This window comes from Gallus gallus, chromosome 4 (genome assembly GCF_016699485.2).
Source record: "Gallus gallus isolate bGalGal1 chromosome 4, bGalGal1.mat.broiler.GRCg7b, whole genome shotgun sequence".
NCBI classification, from domain to species: Eukaryota; Metazoa; Chordata; class Aves; order Galliformes; family Phasianidae; genus Gallus; species Gallus gallus.
The window spans coordinates 29981464-29998357 of record NC_052535.1 but is presented as its reverse complement, the minus strand read 5'-3'; the positions used below and the strand labels follow the sequence as shown (position 1 = coordinate 29998357).

Genomic DNA, 16894 nt, shown 5'->3' with positions numbered 1-16894 from the left:
CGAGGCTCTTGACATAACATCTGTCCATTCCTTATTCCACCCCTGTGAACAAGTCTAACACGTTGAACTTGCTGGTGATCTATAGTGATAGTCACATTGCAGGTACAGTGAATTTAGTGTTCCTGAGAGGATCTGCATACACCTGCAGTAGGTTTAAGGCATCTGATGCTGAGCTAGTGGCTGTGTGCCTGCAAGTCTGCTAAATCTAGCTCCAGGTGGGCAGCAGGAGTACAAAGGAGTTGGCGGACTGGCCTCCCTCTTCAGTCACAGCTTGCTGTTAGATTAGTTTCACTGTAACATGAAAATGCGCCATGAGTCAGGAACCTCTGAGTGCTAATAATGGCTCTGATACCAAGTCCACCAGTGGCAGCAATCAGCTTACTCATCTGCAGGGTTGGTATCCGTGAAGTATGCTTAGTAGTAACTAGGTTCTGGAGAGAGCACTCTAATGTTCAACTAGATAATGTTTACCAAGTATTAATTATTTTAATTTTCAAAGTGTTGATTAAAAATGCCTGAATGTTGAATCATCATGTTCTAATTGTGCACTGTCACGTGTCCCAAAGGTTTATTCATCCAGTAAACAAGAAGGCATAGGTTTACTTATCCAAAAATCAAGAAAGCTCAGCTTGCGGCCTCAGTATCTTACTGAGGGTAAAACTTCTTATCACGATGCAATTATTTGTTGTCGAGGAGAGAAGCTCTGATTTGGAAGAGCTGTTTTCTCTCCCATGGATACAATCAGCCACGATTCAGTTCTGCATATATATGATATAATATGTGTGTTCACCCTGTCAAAGAGCAATGTCTGACTCAACATGACTTTATTACTAATTCTGCATTATTTTTCTACTGCTGTAATATACACTCGCAGAGGTAGCAATAGGAATTCAGAAGACCCCTATAGTAACCACCTTGAGGATGAGTAGTACCATTGGTGCAGCCAAGTAATTGACTGTTAGCAACCACAGCTAACGGCTGCATTCCTGCTGATATTTATCTCATTATATTCCCTAAAGAAAGTGCCAGTAGCAGTTGAATTTGTATTTGTGCTATTGGAAACTTAGCTGTGCACTGACCACTCATTGATTTTGTTCTTTGTTTCTATCTGTGTGAAGTTTAGAATTTAGTGCCACGGAGGCTGGAAGGGTGTAAAAGGATCTAGACATTCACAGCAACTACTGAGGCACAATGTACACACAGACAACTCATGTTTCATCGGTGCATCAGTTTTCAAAGCCCCGACAATCTAAAAAGTGAACTTTGGGGGGCTCTGTATCTCTTCTTTTTTTTTTTTTTTCCCTTGCACAGCAAAGAATGTTTGCAGTAAGTGTCCCAGATTTTAAAGTCAGCATAAACTGTGTTATATTTAGGATGTGTAAGGCTGCATGCTTAAATGCGGAGAATCAAACTAAGTTATGCAAAAAAAAAACCCTTTAATTTGTGCAATTCTTTATCTATTTTTCTTGTGCAAATGCCTATTTTGCATGTATATATTTGCAATACAGATGCAACTTGAATGCGTTCATATGAAAATGTGGTATTATGTAGGAATTTCTATGCAGTGGTACATACTATCTCCAAGAAAAAAATCATAATGGTGAAGTTCTCTTTCAAGTACAAATAGCTCTTAAAACAAAAAAAGCCATGCTTATATGAAGAACTTCCTTTGATAAATGATACGTTTGATAAAGTTCAGATTCCCGCTGAGGAAATAGGCTGCTTATAGAAATAGAGTTATACATCAGCCCAGTTATCTGCCAAAATAATAGAAGTAGATTGGTTGCAAGGTTATTTGTGACTCAGAAATCAGATAGAATATAGGCTGTGGAAGTGAGGTGTGAGGCTATGGCAGAGGACAATGCATTCTTCATTGAATCTGCCCCCAGAGATGTGTCAAATATCACACCTTTCTCTAGACAGGTTCACTAGGTGAAGCAAAATACTGAGCATTGTACTTCACTGTGTATTATGCACAACTGCCCTAACAGGTTTTCCACTGTGGTGTTTCTAACATTTTCAGTATTGCGCACACACCCAAATACATATTCTAATTTATAAAAATATAGCAGCACACTTCATTTTCAACAGCAGCAGGTTTAGCTTTAAGCCAGAGTGCTGGTTTTTTATCAGGTTTTAATGAGCCACTAGGCAGAACCAGTACTGAAATCCTTACAGACACTGGCTGACACTTGCAATGTCTTCTGCTTAATGGAGGAGCAAATTGAATCATAAATCTCATATTTTTATTGCAGTTTCTTCAATGAGGAATGGAAACCACCTTTCAAACTTAAGGGTTTCTGCTGCTTCCTTCTCTCTCTATTATCTATGTGTATAAAGGGTACCCATAAAAGAATGTTATTTGTCCAAGAACATACACACTTAGAAAATATCAAAGAAGTTTGTGTTAAGAAAGTTAAGTTTCACAAAACAAGAAGTTTATCACTGACGTTTTAAGCTTGAGGTATGCCTTAAAATAGATGCTTCGTCTTATTTGAGCCTGAGGATTTGCCACTATTGGAAGATATATACATTCTGTGAGGAATTAAGCATCTCTGCCTACATTTTGTAGTTTTTCACGTATATTTGTAAGACTTTTTCTACTAACTTAGCATTTTGGCCTGTAAAAAAGCCTTGGCTCTGAAGTAACAACAACAGAAAATGTTTCAGTAACCCCTTGGACGTGTGGCACGAATACATCACATTTTTTCCAGTGGGACTACTGTGCTGCTCAAAGCGGTTAGCATTGCCTGTGGGCTTTCTGATCTACTGACAGGTGCAGGCAACCCCTAAGTAATCCACCTATGTCCTACGCCTTTGTTTGTGTATCATTTTGCATCTTGTTTTGCCTTGCATTTGCTACAGCATGTAAGATCCATGTACAGTTTTTTAACTCGAACAGAGCTCTTGGTGCTGCATTTTATATGCATGTATATGTAATACAAGTAGTAAATATATATATATTCATATATATACATATATATGAAATAGTGGCCCATTTTATAACAAATTACCTTCTCGTTGTCAATTTTTTAAAGTTTATTTTCTCACACTATACACACAGAATTTTCTCTGTCATTACCACTGGCCAACATTCAAACATTTCATGGACTGTATGACTTTGTTCGAATTACTTTGCCAAAGATTAAGCATTGTTTTTTTCTGGGTCTGAGAGCTTTATCTCAAGTAATGATTGTGTTTTTCTTTCCACTTGTGCCATTAAAAATCCAAGGTTCTTCAGTAATAAAGCAGTCCCATACTTCTCATAGCATCTTTTTGTTTTGTTCTCTGTTTAGATAAGTATTTCTTGACTTAAAGGCAAACTTAATATGTCTCAATTTTATCATTAGCTTCCTCTGTGTTAACCAGAACTACATATAATGGTTTTGAGCCACAAAGCTCCCTTCTGATTTTTAACTCTTTCCTGGCAGCCAAGTTGCTTACTGCTGTGGAGCAAGTCTTTACAAATAATCATTCATTTTTAAAAGAGAGTCTGTGCTGATGAGTCATAACTTGATATTTCTTTGGTTATGTTCATGATACTCTGAATTTTTCAGTAAACACTCTGTGTCAAAAATGTCTGACAAAGATTCCTTTCATGTTCTATCATCATTTTGACTGCGTCTAACCTAGATTGCATGATGGAGATACCCAGCTTATTTCCAGCCTCAGCAGATACGTCTGCACCCTGCTCATGAAGTTAGCAGTGCAGTTTTTGTATTAATAGGGGCACAGCTGAGCTGGTGCAGCTTCTGACACTGCAATTTGGTTGCCAGCAGTTCAACTATCTCTGCACTATGCTTTGCTGTGGGATGGATAGGTCCTTCATTGCCTGAACAAAGTCTCTTCAATCAGGTCAAGTTAGATTTTGGAGCAAAAAAAACCCATGAAGTGGCAGAAGCCTTCTTGCAGTTAACAAATATGTGTTTCTGTAGAAACACGAGTGGGGGGAAATTTCATTCAAATTGTCAAAGCACGACATGAATGTGATCAGATACACCTCATTTCCTTGCAACACCAAGTTAAGGTGTCTAACTTCCAGCTCAAGGAATCTCAAAAGACTATAGAGATTGTGCGTGTGGTATACGCTGAGTAACTTCACCCAGTAATGATGTACTGTGGAACAAGGAATGTAGCAGCCCTAGACATGAAAAAGAAAACAACAGAAAAAGAAGAGTATTTAATGCAAATTAAATGCATATAAGCATGTTTAATGGAACTAGTCAGATGCAGAGCCACTAGCATGGATCCTCCAAAATCAGGAGCAGCATAACAAGAGCATTATGTTGATCTTGTACAGACATCCTTAAAGATGTCACATGTAAGTGAACACGTAACAAGGAGTAATTTAGCCCTAAGACACAGTACAGTAATATAGAAGTAATATAGTAATGTAGTAAATGCAATTAGTTTCTATCTTCTGCCAGAAATGTCAGTGCGGTTCAGTGGTTTTATTTAAGAGTTTGCTCAGCTACTTTGTCATTTACCTCTTATATTGTAAGTTTCCTTGCTTTTTGAATTCAGCTCCAGTATTTGAATATACAAAATGACGTGGGGTCAGATATGTACTCTGAAATGTGAAATCGTGTAAACACATTTTTATTTGGGCTCCTTTTTAGGTTCCGGCACAGATGGAGCCTGTGATAACTCAATAGCGATGGTATTTTGTCTTCATCTTAAGCCAGGATCTGACATATTCTTCACTTACAGTAGCTGCTGAAGGAAGCTTAGGTTAATGTGTAAAATAATTGGTTCTTTGAACAGTTGGGCACAGTCTCAATTAGTTCCAGTTTCAGTATCAGGTTTCTCTTAATCAGAGGGAAGTACTGTCTTTCTCTGACACTCTGAACACACTGGAATTGGTTGGAGAGAATATGCTTTGAGCAATGCAATGTAGAAGCAAATGTTCCGTGTTATAAGTAACATGCAGTTAGGCAATAAACTAAACCCATAGAGCTTATTTGTGTTGCGTCATGTCAGGATGAACTATGAACTTTTGTGCCCTGATTCCAATGATCTCATTTTTTTCTGGGACAGAATGTATTTAAAGTAAAATAGTTCATTTTGAACATGACATAAATATACATGGAAAGTTAATTGTTTTGATTTTTTTTTTTTTTTTTGAATTTTTAACTGAATACAAAATTCTCCTCTACAGTATGAAGAAATGAAGTTTTGTTTGGGCCATTATTGGTGGCCCAAAACATTAAAAAATGCTTAACCAAATAAAAAGTTAAAAAAGAATAATATATTGTTCCCAGTGGTTGTTTTGTGTATGGATGGGAATCTTCATTCTCTTAGAATGATTTAAAGGCAACAAGAGTATCATGGAAGGTTTATAATGTCATAAACTATGGAAGGAAACCCTGGATAACAGAGGGGGAAATTATTTCTTATTTAAGAGACTATAAATCGCTTTTGGTTTGTGAATGCTTATTTAGCAAGAGATAAATCAGACATCTGAGAAATACGTGGAATGTTCTTTCCTGTGAAAAGATTTGCCATTTCAGATTTTAGGCAAAAGTCTGGCTTAAGTATGGCCTCTGAGGGAGGCTTAAAGCCTTACCGCCTTTGTCACTTTTGACCTGCCACATTCTACTCCATCCGCTCACCGGTCAGAATTCTTACACAAAGGTTTTTGTCTCATGTATCTTGCACTACTTGTTGTCATTGTCAAAGGAGCAGCCTCCTAGCTCACTCTCATCTCCTGACTTTACTTCTACTATTTACCCGATGCATGTCCATATTTCTGCTAGTGCTGGAGAAGTATCCTCCTCTCAGAGTAGATCAAGATAGATTGGAAGTGATTGCCAAACGAGCCGTACTTCTGAAGGTAATGTCTGATTTTTTTCCCTATCATTACTGATTCTTGTTTCCTATCAGTATTAGACAGCTCCCTTTCCAAGCCACACAAGTGAACCATGACTGATGTACATCTTGTCCTGCAACCCACTGTTATAAAATATGTCGGTTAAGGCACCAGACATACCTGTGTTCAAGCTGTGCTGTCAAACCAGGCATCCCTGCCTGAATGTGTTCTGTCAGATATTTGTGAGTCCCGCTCTCTACCAATACTTCACAAAAAACAGTGTTTTTCACAACAAAAGGCCTTTTTTAATACCAGGCCATTTAAAGTTCATCTCCTAAAATCCTTGCAAGATATTAATTGTAGCTCACAACTTGCTTGTGAAATAGATATTGCTGCAGACAGTCTAAATGATTCACCAGAGGGCACAAAATGATTTTACAGCACTTAGGACTCTCAGAGAATTATGTTTGATGGTATCTGGTAAAGCAGTTTGATTCTATTTATTTGTTTACATTGCATTATATATTTCAAAAGTGGATCCAGAGAACAAGAAATAAAACCCCACATTTTCAAAGTGCTTTATGAGTATCAGTCCTACTAAAAGGGTGCACAGAATGAGTTAGGTGCTTCTGAAAACTGTCTTCTGCAAACACCTTGACATTTCTTTCTGATGAATATACATTTCACATGCTCTCATAACTATGTGCAAAGCCATCTTGTTCTCTTTTGCCAGCTCTCTGCCTCCTTATGCGATACAAATTAGCTCCTTGGCCTCCTGGTATTCCTCCTTGTTCTACTGGCTTTCACTGCCTCCTTTTTACTTCTAGGCTCCCCCTATTCATTATCTGTCTCAGCTCGTATATACATTGGCAGTGTTCTAGAACTGGATTACTCTTTTCATATTATGCTTTTACAGTAAGTACTAGGACATGGCTTGCTGTACAGCAAACATCTGCAGGAATGACAGAATAACAATGCACCAACTTTCCATGGGAGGGAAAAAAGTTAGTATTCTATGTACATAGATGTCTCTGACAACATGTAAGTCGGGAACCTCACATAGGGACTGTTTGGCACTGCAGTGCTAAAAGCCTCAATATGGTTTGGAGATAAGCAGGCATAAGCTAGATAAGATTATCAGAGTATTTTTCTCAGTTTTGCCTTGGTGTCAAAACTTGTGTCCTTACAGTAAGATTGCAGAGGACATGCCATGAAAAGATGCTTTGTTCAGTGGAACAGTGTAACGCTGGAAATAAGTATAGATAGGGATATTTAAATAAAAGGAGTTGGGATTTATCTGGAAAGAGTGAAATGAAGAGTGGAATGCTTTTTGCTTCATTTGAGTAGTTAAGGTGGGGAAAAGATAACTATTATAGTGCCACTAACAGACTTACTAACACAGTGGAAATAATCAGCATTGCAAATTAATGAGATGTTGTAGAGCATGAGAGTATATGAAGTGCTGTTGGTTTACATTGTCCTTTCTGCTTGCTGGATGACACAGCACAGGTTCTTATTGCAGACAGGAAATGTACATTCAATTCTTGTTTTGTGTAAACATTAGCATAATAATTAAGCCCTCCGAGCTTTAGTTTTGTTTAGAGGAAATTGAGAATTATGATTTATGATGCTTCTGGCATGGCTTTGTGCCTCATATTTATCTAGATAATGAGACAGTCCTACTGTCAGGAGCTTTCAACTAACACAGTTGGATCCTGATCTGGGCTGACTGAGTGGGATGCAAGTCTCAAACTGCCTGTTACAGTCTGCCCTCTTCTCTGAGTGGCTGCTGTGCCTTTCCCTCCACTCAGCTTACCTCATGCTGCTTCTCATGCCTCCCGTTGCTGGCTCAGATCCAGGTATCCCTGCCTGAGAAAACAAAAACTGTTCTGATCACCTTGGGGCTTGCCTTTAGTCAGCTCCCACACTCTGTACTATCATTTCTGAGCAGGATATTACTGAGAGAACAGCAATGATACCTTGATTATAACAAGTGCTGAGGACTACTACTGTGAAGAGTCTAGAAATCCACCTTAGTCTAGCTACACTACCACGTGTGATTAAGGGTCATGCATTTATTTTGCCAACACTGCACGAAGGAATGAAGTGTCTCATCTCATGGTTAACTGCCCGTGCAACCCCATCTGAAGACTAGGTGCCCAGTTGCAGCTGGGTTAAATTAATGTAATTCTTGTGCAGACTTTACAATCCCTTTTCTGTGTCTGGAGCAATAGAGATAACCCACTTTCTCAACAAGCCCAAACAGGTATTACAATAACTATGAAGTCGTCTTTAGCTTTTGGGGTTGACAGTAAGAACCCAAGACGCCCAGACACCTGGCTTTAGATGCAAAACAGAAACAGCAAGTAAAAACCTAAGTTTCCAACTGGGTGTACTGAGTAAGATCTGTCTTGTTCACAGCAACCACTAGCAAAATGTGTAGCATCTTCAGGAAGCAGAATTAGAGCCACTTTTTCCTTAGTGTCTCCAGGCTTCTCCATTGATGTTACAGATTTTTAAATCTGTAGATTCTGGGACTGAACCTTTACTGTGAGTTTAGTGCCCCCAATTACTTTTGGCTAAGAAGAAAATCCATTTAATCTCAAAATACTCGACCTCCAATTAAGCGAACTCTGCAATGAAAACTGTTCCTTTTTTATTTTACGTTACTTATGCATGATACTGAAAATAGTTCTAAAATACATATTTAACATAAAATGAATATTTTGGGGGTCAAAGAAACCCCTAATGCTGTTGTTCAAATACTTTATCTTGCTTGTCATTAACATAATTAGTCAGTTAAATCTCAAATAAATTACCAGATTCATCCTAGTCATTACTCTGATTTGTCAGCTGAAGTTAGGCCTTATTTAATGGTAATGCTATGTAAAATCTGACATGCTGGGAATGTATAGCATAGTTCTGAAGGGCATGATGATAATCAGATTTGTCTAGACATGTAAAACACATTTTTGATGCTGTGAATTCCTCCAATTAATTTTCTAAGGTCTTGAGACTCATGATAATTTTGCTCAGATGAAGTACGAGAATTAGAAATTGAAATAGTCATGAAGTTTTTAGCAGAAAAGCCACTGCCATCTTAAAATAATAGCGTTCGTGTATTATTTCCAACATTTAATGCATTCAGCTAGCTTTTTACTAATGCAGGTACTTGCCTGTCTGAGGAGGAATAAATGTGGACATGAGCTACTGTAATGTATCAACTTATTACTTAATGGCATACTTCCTGTCATTCTCTCCCTATACCCATGGAGCTATGACCCTTTTCAGCTCATTAGCTTCTCTTGTTTTGATGCAGCGCATGTAGGCTGCAGTGGAAACCAGTGCATAAGTGCAGTCATTTCAATGGGGCTGAGGAACAGCGGAGCAGGCCAGGAAATCTAGAGTTTTTCATTGCAGAGTCTGTTCAGTAGGAAAATAACATTCTCCAGAACAGCATCTGTAAGCTGGTCATAAATTTTAAAGTTGCAAAACAAGAGGTACCACAATGCTAGTTTGTAAACTTCATGGCTGGAGGTGGCTGCCTGCAGCTGGTGGTGTGGTTAGTTCTGCGGTCAGACTGTATGTTGCCACCACTTCAAAGCTGTGGAAAAACACTGCTTTTCATACCTGTCTCTTCAGTTTCTTTTGCTTTCCTCTGAAGTCTAATGTGCAAGCAGCTGGCAAAAACATGCCTTGGTGATGAAAGCATCTTTATCTGAAGCACTGATGGCATTTAATTTGTCGGGCTGAGACATTTTCCATTCCAGTTTCAGTCTGGGATGAAGATTCTCCATACCTTCTCATTTCCTCAAGTAGAAAAAGAGGCCTTCCTTCCTTCCTTCCTTCCTTCCTTCCTTCCTTCCTGCCTGCCTTCCCGCCTTTCTGCCTTCCCGCCTTCTTGCCTTCCTTCCTTCCCGCCTTCCTTTCTCCCTCCCTCCCTCCCTTCTTCCTTTTCTTCCTTCCCTCCTTCCCTCCTTCCCTCCCTTCTCCCTAGAACAGGTTACACAGAGTAGGTTATAGGCAAGACTGGAGTGATCCTATAGATTAATGGAAAATGGAAAATGAGCTTCTGGCAGTCTTAACTTGAGCACACAGAACGTTTTGTGGGATGGATGAATGAATGAAGCAAATCTCTGAGCATTTTCAAGACTATTTTCAGAGAGTGTTTCCCAGTGCATCTGGGGCTTCTCAGCATAGGGTCTACTCGTGTCTCTGCTCAGTAAAAGAAAAGCCATAGCCAAAGCTAAGATACACAGGATGGTTTCTGCTTCCATCCCTGTGCCCATGCATAGATGTCAGTGTAATTCCATCTGGGGATGGAAGAAAACTGGAGGTTTTCACTTCTCAGCTGTCTTCCTTTAGCAATACCTCGATTTGTTCAACTACCTGGCTGCTTGCTTGCAGTAGTGCTAAAAATGTGGGACTGCTAAAAATGGTAGTTCCATCTCCTCTAGTGAGTGCTCCAACACAGAAGAATTGAAGATACAAACTTTTATATTGTGAAGTTAGTGTCTGTAGTTCCCAACATCCAACAGAGTATGTGAGAGAGGGGGTTGGAGGAGGGTGCAAATAATTTGGGGTTTTCGTGTGGCTCCTAAGGGCGGCTGAATATATTTCCCCAGGGAATACTGATGGACCTTAGCATCACCACCAAAATCACTAAAGGTTCCTTCTCCTCTTTCATGGTTGTCTGATGCATGGGGCTTAGCAGACCACTGAAGAAATTTTCCCTCTTTCTTTAGGGTACTGAGTTGGGATACTCTTCATTACTTGCTGGAAGCTGGATCACCTCTGCACTATAGAAGAAAATTAAATTCCTTTTCTTTTAATTATACTGTTATAGCCCCTTACTCCAGTGTTCATATAGGAATATATTAGTAATGGAAAATACAATTATAAAATCTCTTGAGTTCATGCACGAATAAAACCGTCAAATAAGACAAAGTGTTAATAAAATCTTATACAACTTAGGGAATACTACTGTAATAACACTGAATGAAGAATAAGCCATACATAACAAAAATATAGTAATATAATAAAAATAATATAACCAAAGTTGTGTTACTTAATTAAAAACCTTTCCCTTAATGTCATTTGGTTATGTTCCCTTTCCACCAGAGGTCAAATTCATCCCTGGTGTGACTTCAAGGGAGTGTTAACAGATGGATTTCTGCCTTTGATGAGAACTACTCAGAAGTTTTTGGCACTCTGCTCCTAAAGCTCTGAGCATCCTCTTTTGTCAACGGCATTAACCTGTTCTATAACTCTTCAGGCTTCTTAGCATATGTCCCTGCTTGCCCCTGCTCCTGGTGTTCTGTCCTTGAATGTCTTCTAATCACACTGGCGTTCATATGGAAACAGAAGTATTTGCTTGAACTCAGGCTGCAGAGTCGTCTGTTATATAGGGAATATCGGTATCAGTAGATGGAGCTGTACCACCTAATAGGAGCTTGTTTAGATACTCAGGCTACATCCATATGAGCACAGGCATTACATTAGTTCAGACCAGGAATGCACATGTGAAGCACATCTCTTCCCAGCTGTCCCAGCAAACAAGGTGGAGGCAAGAACAGTGCTGTGTGATTCTGAAGAGATGGGCTGGAATGTTTCTACTGCCTTTGGGAAGAGAATACTGCTTCCCAAATATGCTTGAGATAAAACCCAAAGGAGGTTGATCAGAAAGTAATCAGCCATATTTTGTTTAAATATCACCATTGTCTCACACAAATCTGCCTGCTTGGCTGAGTATGACTATGAAATTGAGCTTTTTCAGTGCTGCCCCAGGAGGCATTAGATATAGTCAGAGGTTTGCATGTGCACGTTACCTTTTTTATTGTGTGTGTTTAGTACCTTCTCAAGAAAATAATCAAACCATCACTTGCACTGACTGATTTTGTTTTGTCTTAGTTTCACTTAACTTTGATCTTTTATTCTGTATGAATGCTGGTCTTTGGATGAGTTCCTTAGTCAAACAAAGAGTAGACTAGCAGGAGCTATCTTCCCTAACTTGTAAATGTCTTGCCAGCATTAAAACTTTATTTTTGTCAGTTTTACTAGTCCACTTCACAATTTTCAGTTCTGGTAGGCCACATTGAAGTCTTTTTTTTCATAAAACTGCATCTCTGACTTCACAGCTGTTGCCTTATAATGTCAAGACCTGGTATTATTTTTATTGCTTTAATAGCTCTCAAAAGTCACAGTGTACCATACAACAGGCAGAGGGACTCGTACAGTAAATCCTGTAACATCTCTTGTTTTTATTCTGCTCACACTGTAGAGTATGTAGAAACATAGCATCTTATTTGCCCACTTCTTTATTGCAGATGTGCGCTGGGTAGATTAATGTTTCAGTGATTCTTCCACTGTAACTGCAAAATCCTTTTCCTATTCACTGTGCTGGATGATTGCTCCATTTAGCACATTCTTGAGCTTGATTCTTTATTTCCAGGCTAATTATTTTACAAAGTGCAATGGCTAATCTCAACTATCGTGTCAAACTGTCAATACCTTTAACTCATTTTTTTCTAACTTGTAGAAAAATCAAACCAAACATTCAACAGAAATAATGAACATTAATTCAGAATGTAGAGGAAACCACTCATTTAGCTGTCACTGCTTTTCAGAACAGTTGACAAAGATTGGAGATCAATGATGTAACACACAGCTTGTCCCACATGTCTTTGCACTGTGACTTTTCCTAGACTCTCCCTTACTTATCTAAGTGCTTCTTTGACACAGTAACATCTGAGATGTTATTAACCACTCTTACCTGTTAGGTCACCTATGTGAAATACTGCTTCAGCAATATTTTCTGTTAAAAACAGCTCTTCCCTTTTGCTGCCATTCTCCCTTGGGCTATGTGATGTCTGTGTAGAAAATAACTTCTCTCAGTGGTTTTTATCCTCATTTTCTGCAGGAGGCATTAATTTCTTTCAAGAACTTCTTTCTGGGAATTTCAGACTGATAAAGATATCTCTTCAAATCTTTGCTAAAACATACATACTAAGCGGTGTAGATCTCAGTATTAACAGAGAAAATTAGTTTCCTTGCCAACCAGGTATGTGTCTTGCAACAGGCTGATGAAATATGTCAGTATGAAGTCTTTAATTGAAAGATTAGGTACTTGGAATGCAAAATGTCATTTTGGACAAAATTTAGGAGGCAAGTGGCAAGGACTAATTGCAATACCTCAGTTTTCTGTCATTGACACACAGTACTACACATATGACAGGAAGTCTTTGTGTGTAGTATCCAATTTTTGCCTCAGTAGCTGCAGAAGGGAGCCAAAAGAGTACATGGACTCAGAGAAAGAGGGACTCCAGAGGACAAAGACTTGACTTCTATTTTTTTAATTGCCTTTTTAAACTGTAGATCATTATTATGAAGATTATGAAGAAGACTATGAAGAAGACCAGATTATGAAGAAGACTATAGATGTAAAGATGTATAGATCATTAGTGAGAAGACTAAGAAGGGAAAGAGATAACTGTCTCAAGTCATAGTGAAAGGAAAATTTCAGGTAGACTACAATTAAAAAAGAAAAAAAGGGATTAATCAATCAGTCACTAAATCAGTTTTCCCAGGGAGGTTAGTTTTCCCTCCTTAGTGAAACTGGATGCCAGATTGGATGTGACCTTGAGTAACTTAGTCTAATTCTGAAGCTGAATCTAACTTTGAAGCTGGTGATGCTTTCTGCAGTGGACCAGATGATCTCTGGTAGCCACTTCTAATATGAATTGTTCTGATCCTGTGGTTATAAAACATCTGGTAAGATAGTTGAGATGAAAAAGCAGAAGTTGAGAGGGTGAAGGGGAAAAGGGAAGGCTAGTTCTGCTGCCTACTGTAATTTTTTGTCTTATTTTTTTAATTTTGACTTGTACTATTGCAGAAAGTTCAAGAAAACTGTCTAAATGACTCAGATCCAAATGCTTACAGTAGTACAAATGGCAGCACATTTCAAAAAGTAAGTTTTTAAGTATTTGCTCTCATTAGAATGTATTTTTTGAACCTTGTTGAATTTGGGACCATCACAAGCTAGATCTGTAGCAACACAATCTTGAAATGTAGCAGCAGCATGCATGAGAATACACTATTTATAATCTGTCTACCAAAGAGAGTTATCTATAAAACAACATCAAGTTACAATATTTACTTTTGGCATAGTTGAATCTATTCTGTGGAAGCAAAACTAGATAAGATTTTCAGTGTCTTTGGTAGCTTGATTATCTCTGATGATTCACATGCACTCATACTGACTCTAACTTTCATCCATCAGTCGTTCTCTAACTGTATCTGCAAGTAGTTTTTGGCTTTAAACTTGGAATTTGAGGATGGCATTGTGATTTAGATGGAAAGTTGCAGCTCAGAGTAGAAGAGAAAGTCAGAAAATACTGCAGCAATTACACTGATTTCTCTTTTGATTGTCTCCTCTTTGTTTAAGAGTCTTAGAAAACATTGCTTGAGATCCTTGGGCAAGGACGGTAGGCTGGTGGTCAGTGATCTAAAAATAGCATTGAGAGCATGCGCAGATTTAGCAGTAGCATTGGTGATTCATGGTTTATCTGATTCTTCCACTTCAAAAAATATTTCCTTGCATCTCTGCGTGGCATCGTCTTACATCTTCTCCCCAAGATCTGCTGCATTAAGAAGTCAGTAGAGCATAAAGTTGTTCCATTTTCAACATAATAGGAATCCAGTTTTTTCTGGATTTTATATTCTTAGGGACTCTGAATGAGATCCGTAGCTTATATTGTACATCTGTGATATTTAGTTTGCCTTTCTGCAGTACTCCCATGCTGAACTAAGAAAGGCTATGTTAGGCATCATGTGAAAAGGCTCGTAGTACTATAAATTGGAAAAAATACATGCTCCAAGCAGCATTTTCCTCAGAAATGCTGGGCAAACATGGCAGTACATTATAGCCTTTCACATATTCACATACAAAGTTTATATTTTCATTCAGTGATCAGTGTAAGGGAAACTTGCTACAGTGACATTTCAGTGTAAATTTATGATTTATTAAAGCATTTGAAATGCTCTGCTAAATCGCTTTCCTCTTCCCTTCCCTTGTGCCCTTACTATCTTATTCATGCATAACTCCTTTCTTCCTTATATGAAAGCACTCTGTTCCATACAAACTGTGAAAGCATTACTGTCAATGCGGTTGCTACTTCTCTGGTCCTGAATGAGGGACAAAGGCATTGGAAACGATGGGAAATAGCTACTAAGAAGCAGTTTTAATCTTCTTAATTGAACACAGCAAAACAACGGTTACTTAAAATGAAACTCCAGTGTAGTATTTCCAGCAGATGTTTATGGTTCTCTGTCTATCTTTATAGCTTAGTGGTTAAACAAGTAAATACCACCAACTCTGTAGAGGCAGTTAAATGGAGGCTTTTTTACTCCTCAGAGCGATTCTTGATTTTCAGTATCAGCGGAAGCGCTGCTGAAAGGCAGGGGAATGCTTGCCGAGATCACTGCGCCATGGATCTTCTTGTGGGATCTAAGGGATGCTCCAGGGGAACTCTCCCCAGCCACGGCTTCCGGCTGGGCTGGGCACGTGCTGCAGGAGAGGCCCCGTGTGTCATGCAGAAGCATTTATTCTAGTGATTTTGCACAGGAACGGAGGGATCTCTTTTATTTTGACTTAAGGATGTTGGTGGCTGATACATGGCGACTCAAGCAAGTCGAGAGCTATTCTGATAGCTGTGTTTTTCCAAGTGGAATGTTTGGCTTCTGATCATCTCAAGGCCAGACACTGAGATTTCTGGTCAAGACTTAACCCTGATCCCAACAAACAGAGAGAGTTCTGCTGAGTGCAGGAGTACTCAGATTTTACACATAATGGCAAACATCTCCTCTCACCTGACTAACCAGCTGACCAAAGAGAAAAAGGATTAGAGCCTAGGAGTGGGAAGATTGACTGTAGCTCTGTAATTTGCTTTCATTTTCCCCAAGTTTATTAATTATGGGAATTTCAGGAGGCAGGGGGGCTAAGAAACTGTTAATGAAGAACTGCTATGACTGCTCTCCCTCTGTAGTTCCGTCTTGCTGAAGGGCTCTCTCCTCCCTTGCGGCTCAGGATGATTTCAGAAAGGCCCTGCAGTCCTCCTCTGTAATTGTTGGCTTCTTCAGTGAAATTCTTATATAGCCTTTTTGAAAGCTAGTAAAATGCCTGCATCTGGAGCCCTGGAGCCCTCATTCTGATCTTTGCATTTGCAAGAGCTGCTGCTGTGTTTAATTAATAGCTATGACTGGCACAAAAACAAACAAACAAAAAAACTAAGACCATCCCCCCCCCCCCCCCCCCCCCCCCAAACAAACAAAACAAAACAAAACAAAAACATAAAATCAGACATAAATAAATGAACTTTCATCCTGAGCCTGTGTGGAGAAGTAGCCTTTATACCTCATTAACAAAGTCTCTACTGCATACATCTCTGCTAGATAACACATTACAGACAGAGATGTAAAGTCTAAAAAAAGCGACACTCCTGCACTGCTGAGCAGTCTGATATGAACTGGAAACCCTAGTCTGGCACCCTACAGTCTCTGGTCTTTAGTAAATATTTCATTTAGCAATATATCAGAGTCCTGTCCTTGGATTCCAGAGCATGTGCTCTTACCTATTTTAGCTCCAGAGTCTGACATGAAGGCAACTCACATTCAGCACTAAAATTTAGCATGTGTGGCCAATCGCATTTCCAAAGAATCAAGCTAGAAATTACTTAACGTTGGCAAATTAGTCTTATTTTTATGGTAGGAGAGAGCTCATGTTCCTATGGGTCCTGGTGGTTACAAGCTCAAAGATACTTATTTTGAACATGATACCAAAAAATGAATTCCCTTTACCATATCCTTGCAAGAGAGTGCTGAAAGAAATGTGTCCACTTTTATAAATACAGGGATGAATTGGTATCTTATCTTCCTTTAAAAGGAAATTGGATAAAACACTGCTTGTGTCATCATTTGTTTCTACGAGTGCAATTCGCATCTTATTTGACTTGCAGAAGAAAAAGTGCTGTCCACCTCTTTCTCCCAGTTTGGTCAGCTTTCCATCAACTGTGGTTTGACCTTCAGAGC

General features: G+C 38.9%; 1 protein-coding gene across 1 annotated transcript in view; it reads left to right on the top strand.

Annotated features, from left to right (window-relative positions):
• Positions 1 to 311: 311 nt before the first annotated feature.
• Positions 312 to 16894, top strand: part of LOC124417944 — a 44811-nt gene continuing 28228 nt past the window's right edge. Inside the window, exons 1-3 of the mRNA XM_046940881.1 lie at positions 312 to 393; positions 13184 to 13248; positions 13701 to 13775. Coding sequence (XP_046796837.1) covers positions 312 to 393; positions 13184 to 13248; positions 13701 to 13775 — 222 coding nt within the window. The remainder of the gene's footprint in view (positions 394 to 13183; positions 13249 to 13700; positions 13776 to 16894) is intronic.